The sequence below is a fragment of the Pongo pygmaeus genome, chromosome 19 (assembly GCF_028885625.2).
Source record: "Pongo pygmaeus isolate AG05252 chromosome 19, NHGRI_mPonPyg2-v2.0_pri, whole genome shotgun sequence".
NCBI lineage: Eukaryota > Metazoa > Chordata > Mammalia > Primates > Hominidae > Pongo > Pongo pygmaeus.
The window spans coordinates 6371283-6391288 of NC_072392.2; the positions used below are offsets into that span (position 1 = coordinate 6371283).

Consider the following 20006-nt stretch of genomic DNA (forward strand, 5'->3'; position numbering starts at 1 on the left):
GGGAGGGATGGCCAGGAAGCCATGAATATCAGAATCAGAGATAACCTTGGCATTACTGGGTTTAGCAACAATTTGACAGCCCCTTTATGTCCCTCATGGTAGCTCTCCCAGGGCTGTTTGACTCCTGTAGTGATAGGAACTTAACTAACTCTGGAAATTTATGATTGCTAGAAGGAAGGCTGGAACCACATTGTGGATGGCCTTCGGTGCCAGGCTGGGGGATCTATACTTCATACTGCAGTCAACAAAGACCTACTTGCCAATTTCGTGGCAGAATGATAGGACTGGATTTCTATTTTAGAAGTGTCGTGGTAGGATTGGATAAAGATGGTAAACTGACTACACGATCTAGTCTTTTTCTCCTCCTCCAGATCCCTAGAAAATGACATCAAGCATTTTTATGTGAATTAATCTTTAGTAGCACTGTAAAATAAGAAGTGTCCTTAGCAGACCAGAAACTGTGTGGCATCCCCAAAAGTTAGAAGGCAGAGAGATCTAAGGAGGGAGGCAGGACTGGTTACATAATTTTCAGGGCCCAGTGTAAAATGAAAATGTGGGTCCCTTTGTTCAAACTAATTAAAAATTTCAAGATGGCGACAGTAGAGTAGAAAATCAAGTGTGTGGAGCCTTGTGTGACGGCAAAGGACAAATGCCCACAAGGCTAGCCCAGGAAAAAGAAAACCGTAACCTCAAGCCTGCAAAGAAAGGTCTGTGACTTGGCCAGGCACGGTGGCTCACGCCTGTAGTCCCAGCATTTAGGGAGGCCGAGGTGGGTGGATCATGAGGTCAGGAGTTTGAGACCAACCTGGCCAACATAGTGAAACCCCATCTCTACTAAAAATATAAAAAATTAGCCATGTGAGGTGGCAGAATCACTTGAACCCAGGAGGCGGAGGTTGCAAGGAACTGAGGCCACACCACTGCACTCCAGCCTGGGCGACAGAGTGAGACTCCATCTCAAAAAAGAAAGGTCTGTGGCCAGTGATGGAGGCAGCACAGAAGGAACAGCAGGCTCATGGGTGAAAAATACAGAAGCAAAGAAAGCTCTTGTAATCGATTGTCTGGGCTTCCATAGTAGAGGAGCCAGGTGTCTTGGTCCTCCCCCAACCCCTGCTTATGCCAAGCAAAGCATCTGTCCCCAAGTGTGAGAAAGGATGAGTGTTTGAAGGACAGGACACCATGGAAAGTTGAAAATACCCAAGAGGAATAAAGCAGAAGCAACTGGCTCAACTCACACCAGCGACATTTTCTACCTTCTCCAATAATTCGATGACAGCAGGTTTCAGTAAACAGACATATTCCTATCACTCAGAGATAGGCTGACAGGGAACTGCAAACATAAACTGGCATATGCACAAATATTAGTAAATATTAGATAAAAGCTAAAAATGTGGAAGGAAGATATCCAACTCCATGACTGAAGGGAAGGGGGAATTGGACCTGTGGAGTCCTTAAACCAACTTAGTGTCATGGTCATTAGTGGCTCTCAAATTTTAGTGTGCATCGGAATCACAGGACTAATTAAAATGTGGATTCTGAGCCCTGCTCCCAGAGTTTGGCTGATTCAGTAGGTCTAGGGGTCTAGAAATGTGACCCCCAAAGTCACATTTCTAACCAGTTCCCAAGAGATGTTAATGCTGTTGGTCCAGGGACCACTCTTTGAGAAGTATGTATCTAGATACAACGTCATAAACCAGAGTCGGGGGGTGCATGGTAGGAAAGAATAGCTCTCTGGAAAGCTAGAGGCCGAGAAATTAATCAGGGATACCCAGGCAGTGACTGCTTCCTTCCTGTCAACAAGAACGTGGCCTTGCTGACACTAAGTTTGTTTTAAGAACAAGAAGAACCTAGATTTTACAATCTTCCTTAAATGACAGCTCATAGATTGTTAGTATACATTATCCTGGAAGAGATATATAAACCACAAGCACAAAAGAATAGTGAGATAACAAGATTTGTCAAGGACTGAGTGGAATTTATCCCAGGAATGCAAAGTTATTCAGTATGTGAAAATCAATCGATGTAACATACCATATTGACAGAATAAAGGACAAAAACCACATGAACATCTCAATACATGTCTGCAAAAAAAAAAAAATCCTGCAAAATCCAACACCCTTTTATGGTAAAAAATACATTCAACAAACTAGAAATAGGAGGGAACTTCATCAACTAGACGAAGGACAACAACAAAAGATTCATAGTTAACATCATATTTACTGGTAAAAGACTGAAAACCTTCCCCCTAAGATCAGGAATAAAACAAGATGTCTGCTCTCATCACTTCTATTCAATATTATGTTGGAGACTCTAGTTAGGGAAATTAGATAAGAAAAGGAAATAAAAGCTATCCAGATTGGAAAGGGAAAAGTAAAACTACCCATTCAAACGTGATGTAATCCTATGCATAGAAAGTACTAAAGAATCCCCCCAAAAATAAAACTAATAAATGAGTTCAGCAAGGTTGCAAGATAGAGGATCAATATACAAAACTCAATTATATTTCAACATACTTGCAATAAACAGTCTGAAAATGAAATTAAGAAAAGAATTTCAGTTACATTAGCATCAAAAAGACTAAAATACTTAGGAATAAATTTAACAAAACAAGTGCAAGACTTGTACACTGAAAACTTTAAAACATCATTGAAAGAAATTAAAGAAGACTTACATAAATGTAAAGACATCTCACGTTCATGGATTGGAACTAATATTGTTAAGATGACAATACTCCTCAAATTGATCTACAGAGTCAACACAATCCCTGTCAAAATCCCCACTGGCATTTTTGCAGAAATTGACCTAAAATTCATATGGAAGTGCAAGAAACACAGAATAGCTAAACAATCTTGCAAAAGAAGAACAAAGCTAGTGGATCCCCACTTCCTGATTTCAAACTTACTGCAGGTGTACAGTAATCAAGACTGTGTGGCATGTTAACATATACACCTGAGTGGAACAGAACTAGGAGTCCAGAAATAAACCAATATGTCTATGATCTATTGATTTTTGACAAACCTGCCTAAACAATTCGATGGATGAGAGATAGTCTTTTCAATAAATGGTGCCGGGAAAACTAGTTAAGCACACTCAAAAGAACTCCTACCTCACACCATACACAAAAATTAATTCAAAGTGAATAAAACACCTAAATATAAGAGTTAAAACTATAAAACTTTACAAAGAAAACATGGGGGTAAATCTTCATGACCTTGGATTGGGCAATGGTTTCCTACATATGGCACCAAAAGGACAGACAATAAAAGAAAAAATAGATAAACCGAACTTCATCAAAGTTTTAAGATTTTGTACTCCAAAAGACATTATCAAAAAAAAAAAAGTATAAAGACAACCCACAAAATGGGAAAAAGCATATCTAATAAGGGTCTGGTGTCCAGAATTCATTAAAGAACTCTTACAACTCAACAACAAAAAGACAAATAACCCAAATTTTAAATGGGCAAAGGATTTGAGTAGACATTTCCCCAAAGGAGATAAACAAACAATGAATAAGCACATGAAAAGATGCTCAACTTCATTAGTCATTAGAGAAATGAAGATCAAAACCACAATGAGACATCACTTCACACCTGCTAGGATGGCTATATCCAAAAAGGCAGCCAGTAACAAGTGTTGGCAAGGATGCAGAGAAATTGGAACCTTTTTACATTACTGGTGGAAATGTAAAGTGGGGCAGCTACTTTGGAAATGAATTTGGCAGTTCTTCAAAAAGTTAAACAGAATTACCATATGATATAGCAATTCCACTCCTATGTATATCAGCAAGATAATCAAAAACATATCCACACAAAAACTTGCATATGAATACTTATATAGCAGCATTATTCATAATAGCCAAAAAGTAGAAACAACTCACATGTCCATCAGCTGGGATAAATGAGACATAGCATATCCATACAATGGAGTAATATTCAGCCATAAAACAAAATGAAGCACTGACTTATGCTACAACGTGGATGAATCTCAAAAACATTATGCTAAGGGAAAGCAGTCACACACAAAAGGCTACATATTGTTTGATTCCATTTATATGAAATACCAGGGGCTGGGGGAAGGGGAATGGGGAGTGACTGCTAATGGGTATGGGGTTTCTTTTTTCAGAAATGAAAATGTTCTTGGGTCGGGCACAGTGGCTCACGCCTATAATCCCAGCACTTTGGGAGACCGAGGTGGGCGGATCACTTGAGGTCAGGAGTTCGAGACCAGCCTGGCCAACACAGTGAAACCCTGTCTGTACTAAAAAAATACAAAAATTAGCCAGACCTGGTGGTGGGCACCTGTAATCCCAGCTACTTGGGAGGCTGAGGTCGGAGAATCGCTTGAACCCGGGTGGCAGACATTGCAGTGAGCTGAGGTCACGCCATTGCACTCCAGCCTGGGCAACAGAGTGAGGCTCCATCTCAAAAAAAAAAAAAAAAAAAAGAAAAAAGAAAAGAAAAAATATTATTGAGCTAGATAATGGTGATGGTTGCATCCCTTCATGAATATACTAAAACTACTGAATTGTACATTTTACAAAAAGGTGGGTTTTATGGTATGGGAATTATATCTCAATTTTTAAAAAAGAATTTGGCAAGACCTGCTTCACTTGAATAGTGTTAATGGCAGCTGTGTGCCTCCTTAGATCATTCGAATCAAGATATCTCCTGCTCTGTGTTGTAATCTCACCTATGATCTTTGGCTGAATAATCCAATCTTAAGTGTGTAGTTATTCCCACCCATATATAACCTACCAGAAAACTATGAAATGTTCTAAAACAAGCAGAAGGAGACTTTAAAAAATGTAGCATGAGCCCATGCTTCCATGAATTAAGATCAGATTGCTAATCAAAAGAATCAATCAGAGCACATGAAAATGAAAAGATGATTTTAAAAAACAAACAAACAAACCCCAGGCCTGGCACAGTGACGTACACCTGTAATCCTAGCACTTTGAGAGGCTGAGGTGGGAGGATCGCTTGAGCCCAGGAGTCCAAGACCAACCAAGACAACACAGCGAGACCCTATCTCTACGAAAAATTAGGCAGGTGTGGTAGTGCATGCCTGTGGTCCCAACTACTCAGAAGGCTGAGGCAGGAGAATGAGACCCAATCTCTAAAAATAAAACAAAACAAAATACAGAAGAGCTGACCTGCAGAATGGAGACTGATGAAGAGAAAATGGGTGAGCTGTTGGTTAGAGCCGAGGCATATTCTCAGAACCCACCAAGGACCAAGAAATAAGAATAAGAAGAACAAGGTGACATGTGGTTAGAAAAGTCTCTGGAAGAGAAAGAAATACTTGGCCAGGCGCCGTGGCTCACGCCTGTAATCCCAGCACTTTGGGAGGTTGAGGCGGGCAGATCATGAGGTCAGGAGATCGAGACCATCCTGGCTAACATGGTGAAACCCCGTCTCTACTAAAACTACAAAAAAATTAGCCAGGTGTGGTGGCAGGCGCCTGTAGTCCCAGCTACTCGGGAGGCTGAGGCAGGGGAATGGTGTGAACCCGGGAGGTGGAGCTTGCAGTGAGCCGAGATCACGCCACTGCACTCCAGTGTGGGCGACAGAGAGAGACTCCGCCTCAAAAAAAAAAAAAAAAAGAAATACTTGAAGAAACCATGAAAAGAAGGCTTCACAGTAGTGAAAGGGCACAGCCAGGTGCCGCATGACCAACAAACACCTCCACAACAAAAACCTACTTAGAAATGTTGCTTGAAATTTCAGAATACAAGGACTAAAGATTTAAAAACCTAAAGGCTGGGCATGGCGGCAAATGCCTGTAATCCCAGCACTTTGAGAGGCCGAGGTGGGCTGATCACTTGAGGCCAGGAGTTCGAGACCAGCCTGGGCAACATGTTGAAACCCTGTCTCTATTAAAAAAGAAAGACAGAAAAAAAACATTTAAAAACGTAAATCTTCAGGAAGAGTAAAAACTATGTTACTCACAAAGCAATGAGAATCAAATTTATCTCAGACTTCTCACCAACATCACTAAATTCAAGAGGCCATGGAAGAACAGCTGCAGAGATAGTTGGGAATGTGATGATGGAGGCAGATAAGCTCGCATTCAAATGAGCAAGCAAAATAAAGACATGTTTAGCAGTGCAAGGACCTAGAAAATTGCTATCCACAGTTCCTACCTGAAACAATTACTAGCAGAGACATTCTAGTGAAAAGAGAAAGTAAATCCAAGAGGAAGTCAGGAAATTGAGGAAGTAGCAGTCAGTGAGAGCTACATGCTATAAAGGGCAAATTTTACTGAATATAAATCATAGCTCAAAATACTTAACCCAAATAGAATGAGAAGGAGGAGGAGGTGGCGGAGGAGTTGTCACTGCCAAAGCCGCCATGATGAGAAAACAAAACCCTCCCCAAAAGTAAAACAGCAAAACTTACTATTAAGTTGAAATGAGAATTGGCAACAGGAAACCAAATGGACGGGGGCCATGGGAGCTGCGGAGTTAGCAGGAGAAGGAAGAAAAAAGGTACAAATGTCCTTCCCTGTTCAGGGATAGGATAGAGCTACTCACTTAATCCAAACCCTGGTAGAAAATGCCAGTTTTTATTTTTAATTTTTTTTTCTAGACAGGGGCTCATTCTATCACCCAGGCTGGGTTGCAGTGGAGCAAGCATGGCTCACTGCAACCTTAACCTCCTGGGTTCAAGTGACCCTCTCACCTCAGCCTCCAGAATAGCTGGGAACACAGGTGCATGCCATCACACCCAGCTAGTTGTTTAATTTTTTGTAGAGGTAGGAGTCACTATCTTACCCAGGCTGGTCCCAAATTCCTGGGCTCAAGCGATCCTCCCACCTCGGCCTCCCAAAGTATTGGGATTACAGGCATGAGCCACTGCACCTGGCCAAAAATACCAGTTTTCAAATGTGTGTTAAAACTGTACATTTCTAGAACTACAGAAAAAGGAGGTATATAAGAAATTTGATGGTGTCAATAAAAAACAGGAAAAGGGGAAGGAGAAAACTGTATTGATAATATCTTTAATTTTATAGAGAATTTGTAACCCAACATATACAGTGTAGATAATGTATATATTTTTTAACTCATAAGGAACATTCACACACACACAGTAGACCATGGTTTAGACAAGAAAGAATTTCAAAAAGATATCACTTTAGGGTCACATTGTCTGATCATAGTGGAATCAAATTGCTAACTGACAATAAAAAAATCTATTTGTCAGGATTCTTGTACACGGCTCTCAACAGCTCTTTGGGTAAAGAGGAGAACATGGAGGTTTTGAATTATGTAGACGTGATGGACAGTGAGGGGGCTACTTATCCAAACTCTGTGGAATGTGTCCAACATGGCTGGATGCAGGTTTTCTGGGGACTGAGGTTATACAATTTTGGGGTCCCCTTTTAAGGACAAGATTATCCCCTCAAAAAAGCTTACTTTCATAAATTTTGCCAAAAAAAGGCAACGGGTAAAAAAGCAAAAAAAAAGGTAACCTTGCTAGGACCCTCCCTTGGAAGGGAACTGTGCGTGTGTCATTTAAAAATAAGATTAAAAAGCTCTTATCTCTAGAATTAGAAAAGCACAAATCACATAAATTCCAAGGAAGTAGAAGGAAATAATTAATGAAATAAAAGTAATGTTAATTTACAAAAACTAAATAGAGAAAATGGTAGACGGTAGAACTGATTAATAAAAGTAAGAGCTATTTCTTTGAAAAGACCATCGAAATAGGTAAGCCTTTGGCAAAACTTACTAAGAAAGAGAGAGAAAGATGGAGGGATAGGGAAAAATACAAATGAACAACGAGAGGAATGAGAAAGAAGTCATAACTTTCGGAAGTTAATTGTTTTCAACTTGATGCAGGCGTTTCTGGAATCCTAGGGCGAGGGTCATGATTGTTGGTAAAACATTGGAACATTTCCATCACAGCACTACAGTCAGGATCCAACCAGAAAGCCCGCTGCTACTTCTGTCACTCTGCATCGACCTGGAGATCCCATGCAATGCAGTTTAAAAGGAAAAATAAGAAAGGAGAGTAAATGCTGGCAAAAATATAACTAAAAAAAAAAAAAAAAAAGATTTGTAGGCCGGGCACGGTGGCTCATGCCTGTCATCTCAGCACTTTGGGAGGCCCAGGCGGGCGGATCATGAGGTCAGGAGATCGAGACCGTCCTGGCTAACCCAGTGAAACCCTGTCTCTACTAAAAATACAAAAAAAAAAAAAAAAAAAAATTAGCTGAGCATGGTGGCAGGCACCTGTAGTCCCAGCTACTGGGGGGCTGAGGCAGGAGAATGACATGAACCTGGGAGGCGGAGCTTGCAGTGAGCCGAGATAGCGCCACTGCACTTCAGCCTGGGCGACAGAGCGAGACTCTGTCTCGAAAAAAAAAAAAAAAAAAAAAGATTTGTAAACAAGGCTGGGTGCAGTGGCTCACACCTGTAATCCTAGCACTTTGGGAGGCCGAGGTGGGCAGATCACTTGAGGTCAGGAGTTTGAGACCAGCCTGGCCAACATGGTGAAACCCGATCTCTACTAAAAATACAAAACGTAGCCGGGCATGGTAGCGGGTGCCTGTAATCCCGGCTATTCGGGAGGCTGAGGTAGGAGAATCGCTTGAACCCAGGAGGCAGAGGTTGCAGTGAGCCAAGATCACACCACTGTACTCCAGCCTGGGTGACAGAGCGAGACTCTGTCTCCAAAAAGAAAGAAAGAAAGAAAAGATTTGTAAATGATGTGATGCTCTAACTAGAAAAAAACCCAGGAGAATCAACTGACAAACTATTAGAACCAACAAGAAATGTCACCAAAGTAGCAATATTTCAAATATATAGCAAACTAATAATTTACTTCCAGAATATATATGAAGATCTCCTAAAATCCAATAAAAAGGATAAACAATCCAATAGCATATTGGCAAAAATTATGTTTAAGAAATTCAGAGAAAAGAAAATAGGATCAGTCAACACATTTATGAAAAGATGTTCAATCTCACTAGAAACCGGGTAAAGACAAAGCAAAACAAGAAAACATTTTCACCCGGCCATTAGATAAAATGTTGAAGTTTGATAATATCAAATCTGGTAACACATTGTGGGGAAATGTCTAACTTAATCCATGGTTGGTGTGCAAATATAAATTTGCACTGTTTTTTGGAAAATCATTTGACAGTATCTATTGCAATTTTCAATGCTTATACTTTAAACCCATAAAGCATTCTTATAATAATGAAAGATTCCAATGTCTATCACTGCAGAATGGTTAAATAAATTATGGTACAACTATGGTAGAGAATACTATAGCATAGGTAAAGAGAATGGAGTGAATCTATATATACCCATATGAAAAGCTCTCCAAGATCTTCTGTTAAATGTGAGGGAAGAGGTAAGTTGCAGCACTAATGTCTAATACCATCGACCTCTAGAGAGATATGTTGGTCAACTCTGCAAGGAGGTCTGTAATTGAAGGAATAACTAAAGGAGACTTTGGTTTTATTTGTTGTGTTTGATTTTTTCCAATGAGAATACATTTAAGAAATCAGGATATTTACAATGTTTGTAGCAGCATTATTCATGGTAGCTAAAACGTGGAAGCAACCCAAACGTCTGTCATCAGATGAATAGATAAACAAAATGTGGTATATCCATACAAGGGAAAGTTACTCAGCCCCCAAAATGGAATAAAGTACTGATTCATGTTGCAAGATGAACAAACCTCGAAAGCATTATGCTAAGTGAAACAGGCCAGACACAAAAGGACAAATACTGAATGATCCCACATATGTAGGGCACCCAGAGAAGTCAAATTCATGGAGACAAAGTAGAATGGTGTTTACCAAGGGCTGGGGAAAGGAGAATGGGGAGTTGGTCTTTGACGGGCACAGAGTTTCAGTTGCGGAGGATGACCAAGTTCTAGAAATGGTTGGTGGTGATGGTTGCAGAGCGATATGAATGGACTTAATGCCACTGACCTGTATACTTAAGAACTGTTAAAATGGGCTGGGTGCGATGGCTCACGCCTGTAATCCCAGCATTTTGGGAGGCTGAGGCAGGTGGATCACTTGAGGTCAGGAGTTCAAGACCAGCCTGGCCAACGTGGCAAAACCCTGTCTCTATTAAAAATACAAAAATTAGCTGGGGGTGGTGGTGGATGCCTGTAATCCCAGCTACTTGGGAGGCTGAGGCAGGAGAATCACTTGAACCTGGGAGGCAGAGGTTGCAGTGAGCCGAGATCACGCCACTGTACTCCAGCCTGGGTGACAAAGCGAGACTCCATCTCAAAAAAAAAAATTGTTAAAAGGTAAATTTTATGTTATGCATATTTTATCATAATAAGAAATGTTACACAAAAATAACAAGACAAACAATTGCAAAAATAATAATAGTATAATAAATAATAATATTTGAACAATTGTAAAATAATAGTAATAACACGCTTCTGGGTGTTCAGCTGGTGCTGAAGGATCCCTTTCCATTAAAAAAAAAATATATATATATATATATGTATATACTGGGCAATATATTGCCAAAAAAGATAAATATATAACCAAGCTTAAAATAAAAAATCTATAATACACAGTGCCAGAAACAAAAAAGGAATCCAGAGACGAAAGCAGAAGCTGAGATAGAGGAGATCCGTGAATCCCATGAGTCAGACGAATAAAGGAAGAGGCTCCAGGGCCAGAGCCTAAAAACCACACTGTGAAATCCACCAACCTGACCTCAGCCTGTGGATGGCAAGGAGCTGATGTGGCACCCACTTTATAGCAGGGACACTTGAAGGGCCATTCCATCCTTACAGGAACTTAAAAAAAGAACCTTCTTTGCGGAAGCGGCAAAGAAACCATTCACAGACAGTGAGAGAGAAAATTCACACATGAGTAATTAAAACCCTAAGCCTGTGCCACTTCTGGGTGTAGGGTCTAAATTTACACCACCCATGTAGAATGGAAACTCTAAACTATAAATTTAGCCTATAAAATATTCAAGATTAGTGAAACACTCAGGCCCAGCAGGAAAGAAAACAAGGCCGGTCTTTATGAGGACATTTTCCCAACCTAGGGCACACAAGACTTCCCCCAGAAAGAAAAGAGAGGTATGTGTGACCAAGATGAGTTCACAATCACAAATGAGAAACAAAACCCATGAGGTACATTTAGCATGCACACACACACACACAGAGCAGAATTAACACCCTTGAGAACTGGAGGGATGAGAGCAGTCTGAAAGTGCTGATGAAATATATGACTTAAATGGTTAGGGAGAGAAAAGGTAAAATACAAAACAGAATTCGGGCTTAAAAGGAAGAAGGTTGGCTCCATTTGGAATTTGTGGAGCATAAGGAGTCTTTAGGACATCCGGGTAGAGGTTAGCAGGAGGTTACCAAAAATGCGAGTGTGGAGCCCAGAAGAAAGGTCCTGGCTGGAGATAGAGCAAGGAGTTGTCATTGAGGTGGCTGGAGCACCCACGGAGGCAGTGTGACTGGCCAGAGCGTCCAGCATGTGGGGCGGGGCACTGGAATGAGCCCTGTGTCTAAGGGCAGGAAACCTGAAGAAGACAGGAGGATCCGCTCTGTCTGTGCCACCAATTTCCATAGCATTCCTTTCCAGAAAGAGTTCACGGATCTTCCTTTCCTCAGGATACTTCCCAGAGCCTCTCAGAGCCTTGTCCCAGCCTGCCTTATTGCATAGTAACCCCTGGCTCTGATCTGTCGCTTCTACTCTGCTGCAAGCTTCTAAGGAGTGACAAGGCCATCCTGCTTGTCTTTGTTCCCCCTACATTGAGCACAGGGTCGAGCCCCCGTGATGGCTCCATAAATGATCATTGAAATGAATGTGTGCATTCTGTCGTGCTGTGGGAATTCACATTATGAATCCACACGAGAATGGGACTCAGGAGGAGCTGGAAATCCAACTGGTTTCCTCTTCCTCTTACCCTCTCTCCTCTCTTCTTCCCACTCCCCATTCTGTACTGGGAGGAAACAGTACCAACCCTCGGACTCAGGCAAGTACTGCCCTTCATTCAATTGTGCATGATCACCAGGAAGCATTTGTGAGGGCTGCCACTTGTGCAAGACTGGTCATGCTTCTCCCCCTTCCATCATTATAAGAATGACTCCTACCGAACACACTTTGCAAATATCATCTCATTTAATCATCACAGCTTTTTTACTAGTCCTCCACTCTGCAGATGAAGAAACGGAAGCCCAGAGAGGTGATGTGGCTTTTCCTGACCACAGAGCCATGGAGTGGCATCGCTGAAGTTCAAACCCAGGCCTCTCTGACTCCAACACTGCAGCTTCTGCCTCTGCCCTGGACCTCCCGCTGTGCTCCCTCGTCCCCTGCCCTCCCATGCCCTCCCAGCTCACTCTGCCTCTTGCTCACCTGACCGACTGCCCTTAGCTCTCACTGGGTCTGAGTCATACATTCTTTAGCAGACAAATGGGGGTGGGGGATGGGAAGGGGATGGCCAAAGGGATAGTACAAATCCGTATTTGTCTTTTCAAGGCTACAAGCACTATTGTGGGGCAGGACCTAGAATCCATGACCCCTTCTAGGCCCCCTCTGGGGTTCTTGGGATGAAGGAAAGAGCAGCAAAGGACCCACTGGCAGATACATGGCTATGAAGATGGGTAAGTTGTCTCTGGATTGCCCTTGGGGGAGAGACTCAGAGCCCCCTCTTCTCGTGGATGGGACAGTGGTACAGGGTGCCTTTCCCTTCAGACTCATGGTTCCTTGAGCCTGACTTTGTTAGGGCCCAGAACTGTGCCAAGCCTTAGTCCAGTCAGGGAGGCAAAGCCCTGGACCGAGAATCAGAAGACCAGGAATCTGAGCCTGATGTTGCCACCAGCTTGGGGGACCTTGGGCAAGACGTGGCTCCTCTGAGCCTGGGTTCTTTGTTGGTTAGATGGGATGACCACACCAGGCCTGCCCATTTCTCAGGATGGGTGCTTTGGCATGAGGAGAGCTCTGAACCAAGGAGGCAAGGATGGGGATGAGAAAAGGAACAGGAACAGGGCAAGATGGCCACCACCAAGACAGCCGTTCTTGTGGGCTGGGCCAGGAGCATCTCACTGAACGCCTCCTGAGAGCATGGCCTTGCCCACTCGGCAACTCTGGGCCAGAGCACGACTGCGAATGACAGGAGCAAGAAAGGAATGAGAAGAGAAGATGAAGAAGAAATAAAGTAGGAGGAGTGGTATGTGGGGTGGGGAAGGAGGGATGGAAGAAACCAACCTGAGGGTAACAGGTACAGAGGTTGGCACCTTGCATCCCAGCTGTGGTTCTAGCCCTGGCTCTGCTTCTCACTCCATTGTAACATTAATCAAATAGAGCCCTCAGACGAAGATCTCTGAGGCTCAGTTTCCCATATGTGAGCTCAGATTTTACAACCTCTTCAGCCACGTTGTCCATTTGCATTTTAAAGCCTTGCCCCATTGCTTCACTGTCAGGAGCCCTTCCTGGATCCCCTCTCCTGCCTCCTGAAAGTCATGCCTCTCCCTTCTGAGCTAACAGCCCTCAGCTTAAGCCTGATCCATATATCTTGACTTACGCTGTGTCACACATCACAAGACAGAGGCCTCAGATGAATCACCTTTGGTTGCTCCTGCCAAGCACTTATACACAGTAGGTGCTCAACGAGCCTGTTAGTGATGGACAATAGCCAAACAGATGGATAGATGGATGCCAAAAAGAATCAGCCTGCTTTGTAGGCTGATCAAACTGCTGGTCAAAACTCTTCTCCGTAGAAAGCCTCCTGGATTAATCCCCAGCCATATACTCCTTCTTCAACAACTCCGCCAAAGGAAATCCTGATTCTCACTGCTGTCCTTCTCTCTCCCCTTAGACCTCAGCTCCTGTCCTGCTCAAAGGCTCCCCCAACTGTCACTCTCCTTATTCAGCAGATTCCAATACCAAAGACCTGGCAGTCCAAGGAGCTTGGACACAGGCACCGGCCATTAACCACCCGTGCCACTGGGGTAGTCAGTCTATGGACAAAGGAAGCTCTGTTGAAGTACGCTGGGGCTTTTATGCCACAGAAAAACCCACAGAAGTCCCCATGAGAGTTCCTGTAGGTGGCAAAATTCAGGGATGCTATGAAGGAGGAACCAAGGCAGATGGACTCTTCACAGAAGACCCAAGCCCCAGCCCCAGTCACCAGCCCTACAGCCCACCCTGCAACACACCTATGTGCACATCCTGGTCATGAGAGAAGCGGAGTCTCACCTTGATGCTCGTCCAGTTTCCCCATGGTCTCGATCTGCTCCACGAGGTCATTGGAGTTCCACTGGCTCATCCCAATGAGGATGGCATTCTTCCCTTCAGCCATCTCCTCTGTGGGAAGAAGCAGCGGTGAGCATGAACAGGTGCAGCTAGGGATAGGTAGCCCTATCAGGAGCTTATGTCTGAGGGACATTTTCTCTTGTCCTATTTCTTCCTTGAGTTGAGGTACACCTCAACTCTTGAAGGTGTCTGTAGCTAGACAGTAAGACTTTCAGAGATTTGTCACTGCAGGAAGGTACTGTTGTACCCTACTGGGCCTCCAAGTGCTACAGCAAAAGAAAGTAACAAAAAGGCTGAACCCCATAGAAAGTGCCATTCCTAGCACTGATGGCAGTATCTCTTGAAAGTCAGTGTGTTTGGGAAGAAAGAGCAAAACATTGTCATTTGCAAGCAGTTTTTCTTTAAATTGCTGACTTCTCTGACCCTCAATTTTCCCATCAGTAAAATGGATCTGGCCACAGAGGTGTTGTGAGGATTAAATGAGATAATGGATGTAAAGGTCTTGGTGCAGAGGAGGTGCTCATAGATGGCAGCCATCATGGTGATGTCATCACATGAGAAGTAACTCACCACCAGGAGTTGAGTGGATGAGGATTTGTGTGCTGCAGAAGCAGCTCTGGAGGAGAAGAAACCTTCTGGTTCTAAGGAAGCTTTGACTTGTAAGGAACCTTTAGCCCCAATCTGAACTTTATGACCCTCTTAATGCCTCCATTCTCTCCCACTCCTCCCCTCAACCCTGTCTCTATCCTTGTTCTTTCCTTGTCTGAGCATAGTGATTCCTCTGGGAGAAATCAGTGGGGCTATATTCCATAACCACACTGAATACAAGGCCCTGGGTCCCACACATCAGATACACACATCTGGTACCGTCCCTCATCCTACAAAGGGACATTTCTTCAAAGACAAACCCTTAGGCATGTGTGCTCTCCTCCCCACACTTTGCCCAAAAACAGATGTGCCTTTCTGGTGAAGAGCTTTGTGCCGTCCCTCACAGAACAGACATCAAAGGGTGTTGAGGACAATCTCCAAGCTTATGATAATTAAGAATAAAGGGTTTAGATCCATTTCACTGCCAAAGAACTTTACCTAGCAGAAGGAATCAATATGGTGGATCTGAAGCTTTGGGAGCTGTCCAGAGTTCTGATTCACTCAAGAGCTCAGTTGACCCCAGACCCCCAATTCTGGTTAGGACATCTCCTCCTGTCTTATTTTATGTATCTATTTGATTGACTTAACAACACTTATCTAACCATTACCACACACTGAGATTATTATAAGTGCTTTACAAATATTAACTCGATTCTCATAACAATACAAAAAAGGTAAAATTGTTATTATCTCCATTTTATAGACAAGGAAACTGAGGCACACAGTAGCTGAGTAATTCTTGCCCAAGGTCACTGGCTAGAGCCAGGATTCAAAACCAGGTATACTATTTCAAGAGTCCTGAAATCCTGCCATCTTGATAGCCTGCCATCCTGATATCCTGGACATCCTGTATTGGCTGCCCACACTCCAGCCAGGCACCACACACATTTGGACAATTTCCTGAGCCTGGTGTGTTCCATCTGGGAACTGGTTCATTCCATACTGGGCAGGGCCCTGACCAGGTTCCAGTGCAGATCCTGCTGCATGTGAGCTTTGTGCTTTTCCACACCCTCCACCACTGTGTCTGCTTTCCTATCTTTTAAACAACGATAATGACTCTGGCTCTATACCTCTGTCTAGCAAGCTGCTGTGGGGACAAATAATGTAGCAAATTTGAAAATACGACACAAGTCAAGGTGCTGTAAACAAATATAAGGTGATATTATTCTTTGGGAAGCAGAATTATGAAGAGGTTAAGAGCTCAATTCTGGTGTTAGAATGATTGCTTTCAATCCTGGACCCACCATCTGCTAGCAATACAACTGTAGTTTCCTCATCTAAAAGTGGTATCATCATAGTGCCTCTGTCATCGGATTGTTGTGAGCATTAAGTGAGATGATGCAGGTAAACGTGTTTATAAGAGTGCCCCACACACAGTAAAAGCACAGGCTGAGATGCTATTGCATGATGGTATCATCATCAACATCACCACCACCACCACCACCAGCAGGAGCACGGGTGTTATGCCCTACGCTCACTCTTGGTTCCACTCCTGCTGTTGTCGGCCCCTATGACATTCTACCCCAGCTCTAGAGTAAGGTAATCAGGATCAGCCTGCTTACCACCTTGAGTTCTTTGTCTCCTGGTTCAGTTACTCAAGCATGGAGCTATCCATTTGTTCATTCTAGCATTCCATCTATGGTGAATAGATTCCTGAGCATCTACTGTGTGCAGGGTGAGACACAACCTCCCTGCTGCTGGAATCCAGTTTTGTGAAAAACATGATAGAAATACCTCTGACATAAGCTGAGAGAGCCAGGTATGCAGCAGGCACTCAGCACATCCTAGCTTTCTTCTACAGTGCCATAAGTCCTGTCCCAGTGGTTTATGCAAGGCTACCGGAACCCTGTGGGGTCTCCCAGGGCTCTGGAGGTCTGAGCATGCCTACTCCTGCATGGCCCAGGCCACTTTCCTCTCTTTTCTTAATCACCAGTATAACCCTGCTCCATCTTTGGCTTTTGGGCTTTTGTCTGTTTACAATCAAATATGTCTTTCTCTCCCAGAGTCTCACCGTGCTTCTCTCACGCTTTACGTCTGGCCCTGACTCACTCAGATCTGAGCTCTCTGGACCCCTTTCTATGGGTCTGTGTCTCTCTTGGTCCTTGTAGTTCTCTTGGCCTCTCCCAAGCTCTCCCATGCTGCCTGCCACATCCGTATCTCTCTCTGGGTGGAACATGTATGCATTTCCTTGCTCTCTTCTCATCCCAGCATCTCTCTCTTTCCTTTCTCTGGGTCTCATCTTATCAGGCTGGGTATATCTCTTTCTTGATTTCTCTCATTCTCTCTGGATTTCTCTTTTGTCTCTCTGGGTCCCTGTCCTCAGGATCTCTCCAGCCTCCTGCTCCCTAAGGGTGTTCTCCCTCCCCTCCCTGTTCTCTCTTGCTATGTGTGTGTGCACGTGTGCACGTGCATGTGTTAGTGTGTGCATGCATGTGTGAGTGTGTACATGCATGTGTGAGTGTGTGCATATGTGTGTGTGTGTGTGCATATGTGTGTGGCCCTCTCTCCCCCCGCTCCTTCTCACTCTCTGCTTTATCTTACCTTCTCTGGCATTCTCACACTCCCTGCTCCTCCGCCCATCCCTGTCTCTCTGCTGCTCTGTGCACCCTCCCAACTCCCCAACATGCTTTCTCTCCCACACTCAGCCTTTACGTCTTCACTCTGGCAACAATTGGCTTGTCCCCTGAGAAGCAACAAGAACACACACACACACACACACACACACACACGGAAGCAGCAGCAGCAATATCTCCTTTTGGAGCCATTCAGGCAAAGAGGGGAGCTGCAGGGCTCAGCTTGAAGTCTTTGCTCTGCTTCCCACATTGTAGGACATGCCTCCAACAGGACCTGTGGAGGCCACAGCGTGCTCATTTGTATAAACGCCCTGGTTGATTTTGCTTTTCACCTTCTGGTGACTGTCTCCTGCATGCTAATTCTCATCCTGGTGACCTCTGCTTCGGACATGGTTTTAGCATGTACTTCACACTACTGAGACCTGATCCAGCTCTGACTAAGCTCCAAGCTGAGCGTCACCCACTGTCACCATAGCCCTGACCTTGACCACAGATTGACTCTGACCCTGGCCAAAACCTGGTTATACTCCTGTAAGCACAACCTCCAATGCCATAAGGAAAGCCTTCCTCTCTACCCTGGAGCTTCTGTTTCTACTGTTGACAGGACTCCGGAGTAAAGAATCTCTTTGTCTTGGCCAGGCACAGTGACTGACACCTGTAATCCCAGCACTTTGTGAGGCCGAGGTGGGCAAATCACGAGGGCAGGAGTTCGAGACCAACCTGACCAACATGGTGAAACCCCATGTCTACTAAAAATACAAAAAATTAGCTGGGCATGGTGGCAGGTGTCTGTAATCCCAGCAACTCGGGAGGCTGAGGTGGAAGAATCGCTTGAACCCAGGTGGCAGAGGTTGCAGTGAGCTGAGATCGCGCCACTGCATTCCAGCCTGGTGACAGAGTGAGACTCCATCTCAAAAAAAAAAAAACTCCTTGTCTCATGCCAGGAAGGCTTCACCTCCAGCTCCTGGAGCCGAGGGCTTGGTCACATTCTGCAGATGCCCATCCAGTACCACTCATCATCAGGCCCACAACATGGATTTTTCCAAGGACCTAGATATGCATTGCTTGGGGCTCTGGACCACAAGATTGCTCACATACACCTTGCACTGCCTACCACATGCCCCCATGGCCCCCCATAGCCAATACCATGACTCCCTCTTCCTTGTGAGGGGCAGTCCCCACACAGCCCATCCCCAGACGTGCTGGGGCTGGTTCCACGGCATTCTCTTTTCCACTTCCCCTCCCCTAGTGGGGGAGAAGGTAGAGGGAGAGTGGGGGCCCGTGGCACACCTGTGGTTTGCTTCTTCGTGATGGCTCCTTGGCCCAGGAATAATCACGCAGCTTCCCACAGTGACATCCTTCCACTCCCTCCAGGAGACAAACAATCCTACCCTTGCCATTCTACAGATGAGGAACCTGAGGCTCAGAGACCCAAGACTTGCCTGAGATCAGACGGCAGCCAGTCAGTGACACAACCATCATGGAAACCTGGTCCTCTACACCCAGAGGACACATATCATTTTCTTCTATTCCCCCTTCTCTCACCCTTGGGTTTGGAAACCCCCAGGAGGGTGAGTGATCACAGGGAAAGCTCAGATGAAAATGAGAAGGCTTGGCATGTGCCCCCCATTCTCTGTGAGACCTGACCCTGACTTTGAGACTTTGTCTATAAAATGGGATGATTTAGCCCTGCACTACCTTCCTCTCCCAGTTGCTATGGGAAACCAGGAGTTAGAGGCACAAGCAGATTCCGCAACACAGAGTCCAGCTCCTCAGGCCCCAGCCTCCCACCTTGGGGAGTGGGGGAGGGGAGGACCAGCCAGGCTGGGCACTGAAAGAGCAAGAGACCAAGGACACAAAAGACAGCGGTGTATATACAGAAAGGAGGACTCCTCCAGCTTTTAGCTCAGCGAGTTCCCTTTGCCCTGCCAAGGGAGACAGTCTTGTGCTTTGCTCTTGATCCAGCTACCCAGTGCCAGATGTGCCCTGAGAGTAAATCCTAGATCCACCACCACCACCACCACCACCATACCCACCCCATTCCTGGCCCTGATGGTATTTTTGTCTCTGCAACTGTCAGGGCCTGGCCTGCTTATGCATATTCATGGAGGGAGGGCTATTTAGATGCTGGAGGGGGTGGGGAAACTGAAAGAAAAGTATTTCCCATTCAAGTGAGGGAATGGACCTGGACACCATAGCCAACAGAGCCTCGCAAGGCCATGGGGAGCCTCATTGACAGATCCTTCCAGGTGAAGCCCAGCATCCTCATTTTACAGGTGCAGAGCTGTGCCACTGGCCCACGGCCATGCAGAACCTCAAGGGAAGGGCTGGGCCAAGAATCCAGATCCTGCCAATTAAAGGCACTCCCAGTAACACTATCTGGTGGCAGTCAATTTCATGAAAATACCTTTGTTTGCACCTAGATGTTTGCTGGCTCTGACTGGAGTGTTCTTTCCATCTAAGCAGAAGGTTAAAGTGAAGGATGCAGCTGATATTTTCTAAATGAAGACATACATTTTGCTATAAAAA

At 44.6% G+C, this 20006-nt stretch overlaps 1 protein-coding gene across 1 annotated transcript in view; it reads right to left on the minus strand.

The window, feature by feature from the left end:
• PITPNM3 (PITPNM family member 3) overlaps window positions 1-20006 on the minus strand; it is a 105891-nt gene that overhangs the window by 60491 nt on the left and 25394 nt on the right. Inside the window, exon 3 of the mRNA XM_054459495.2 lies at window positions 14200-14307. Within this exon, the coding sequence (XP_054315470.2) occupies window positions 14200-14307 (108 nt within the window). The remainder of the gene's footprint in view (window positions 1-14199; window positions 14308-20006) is intronic.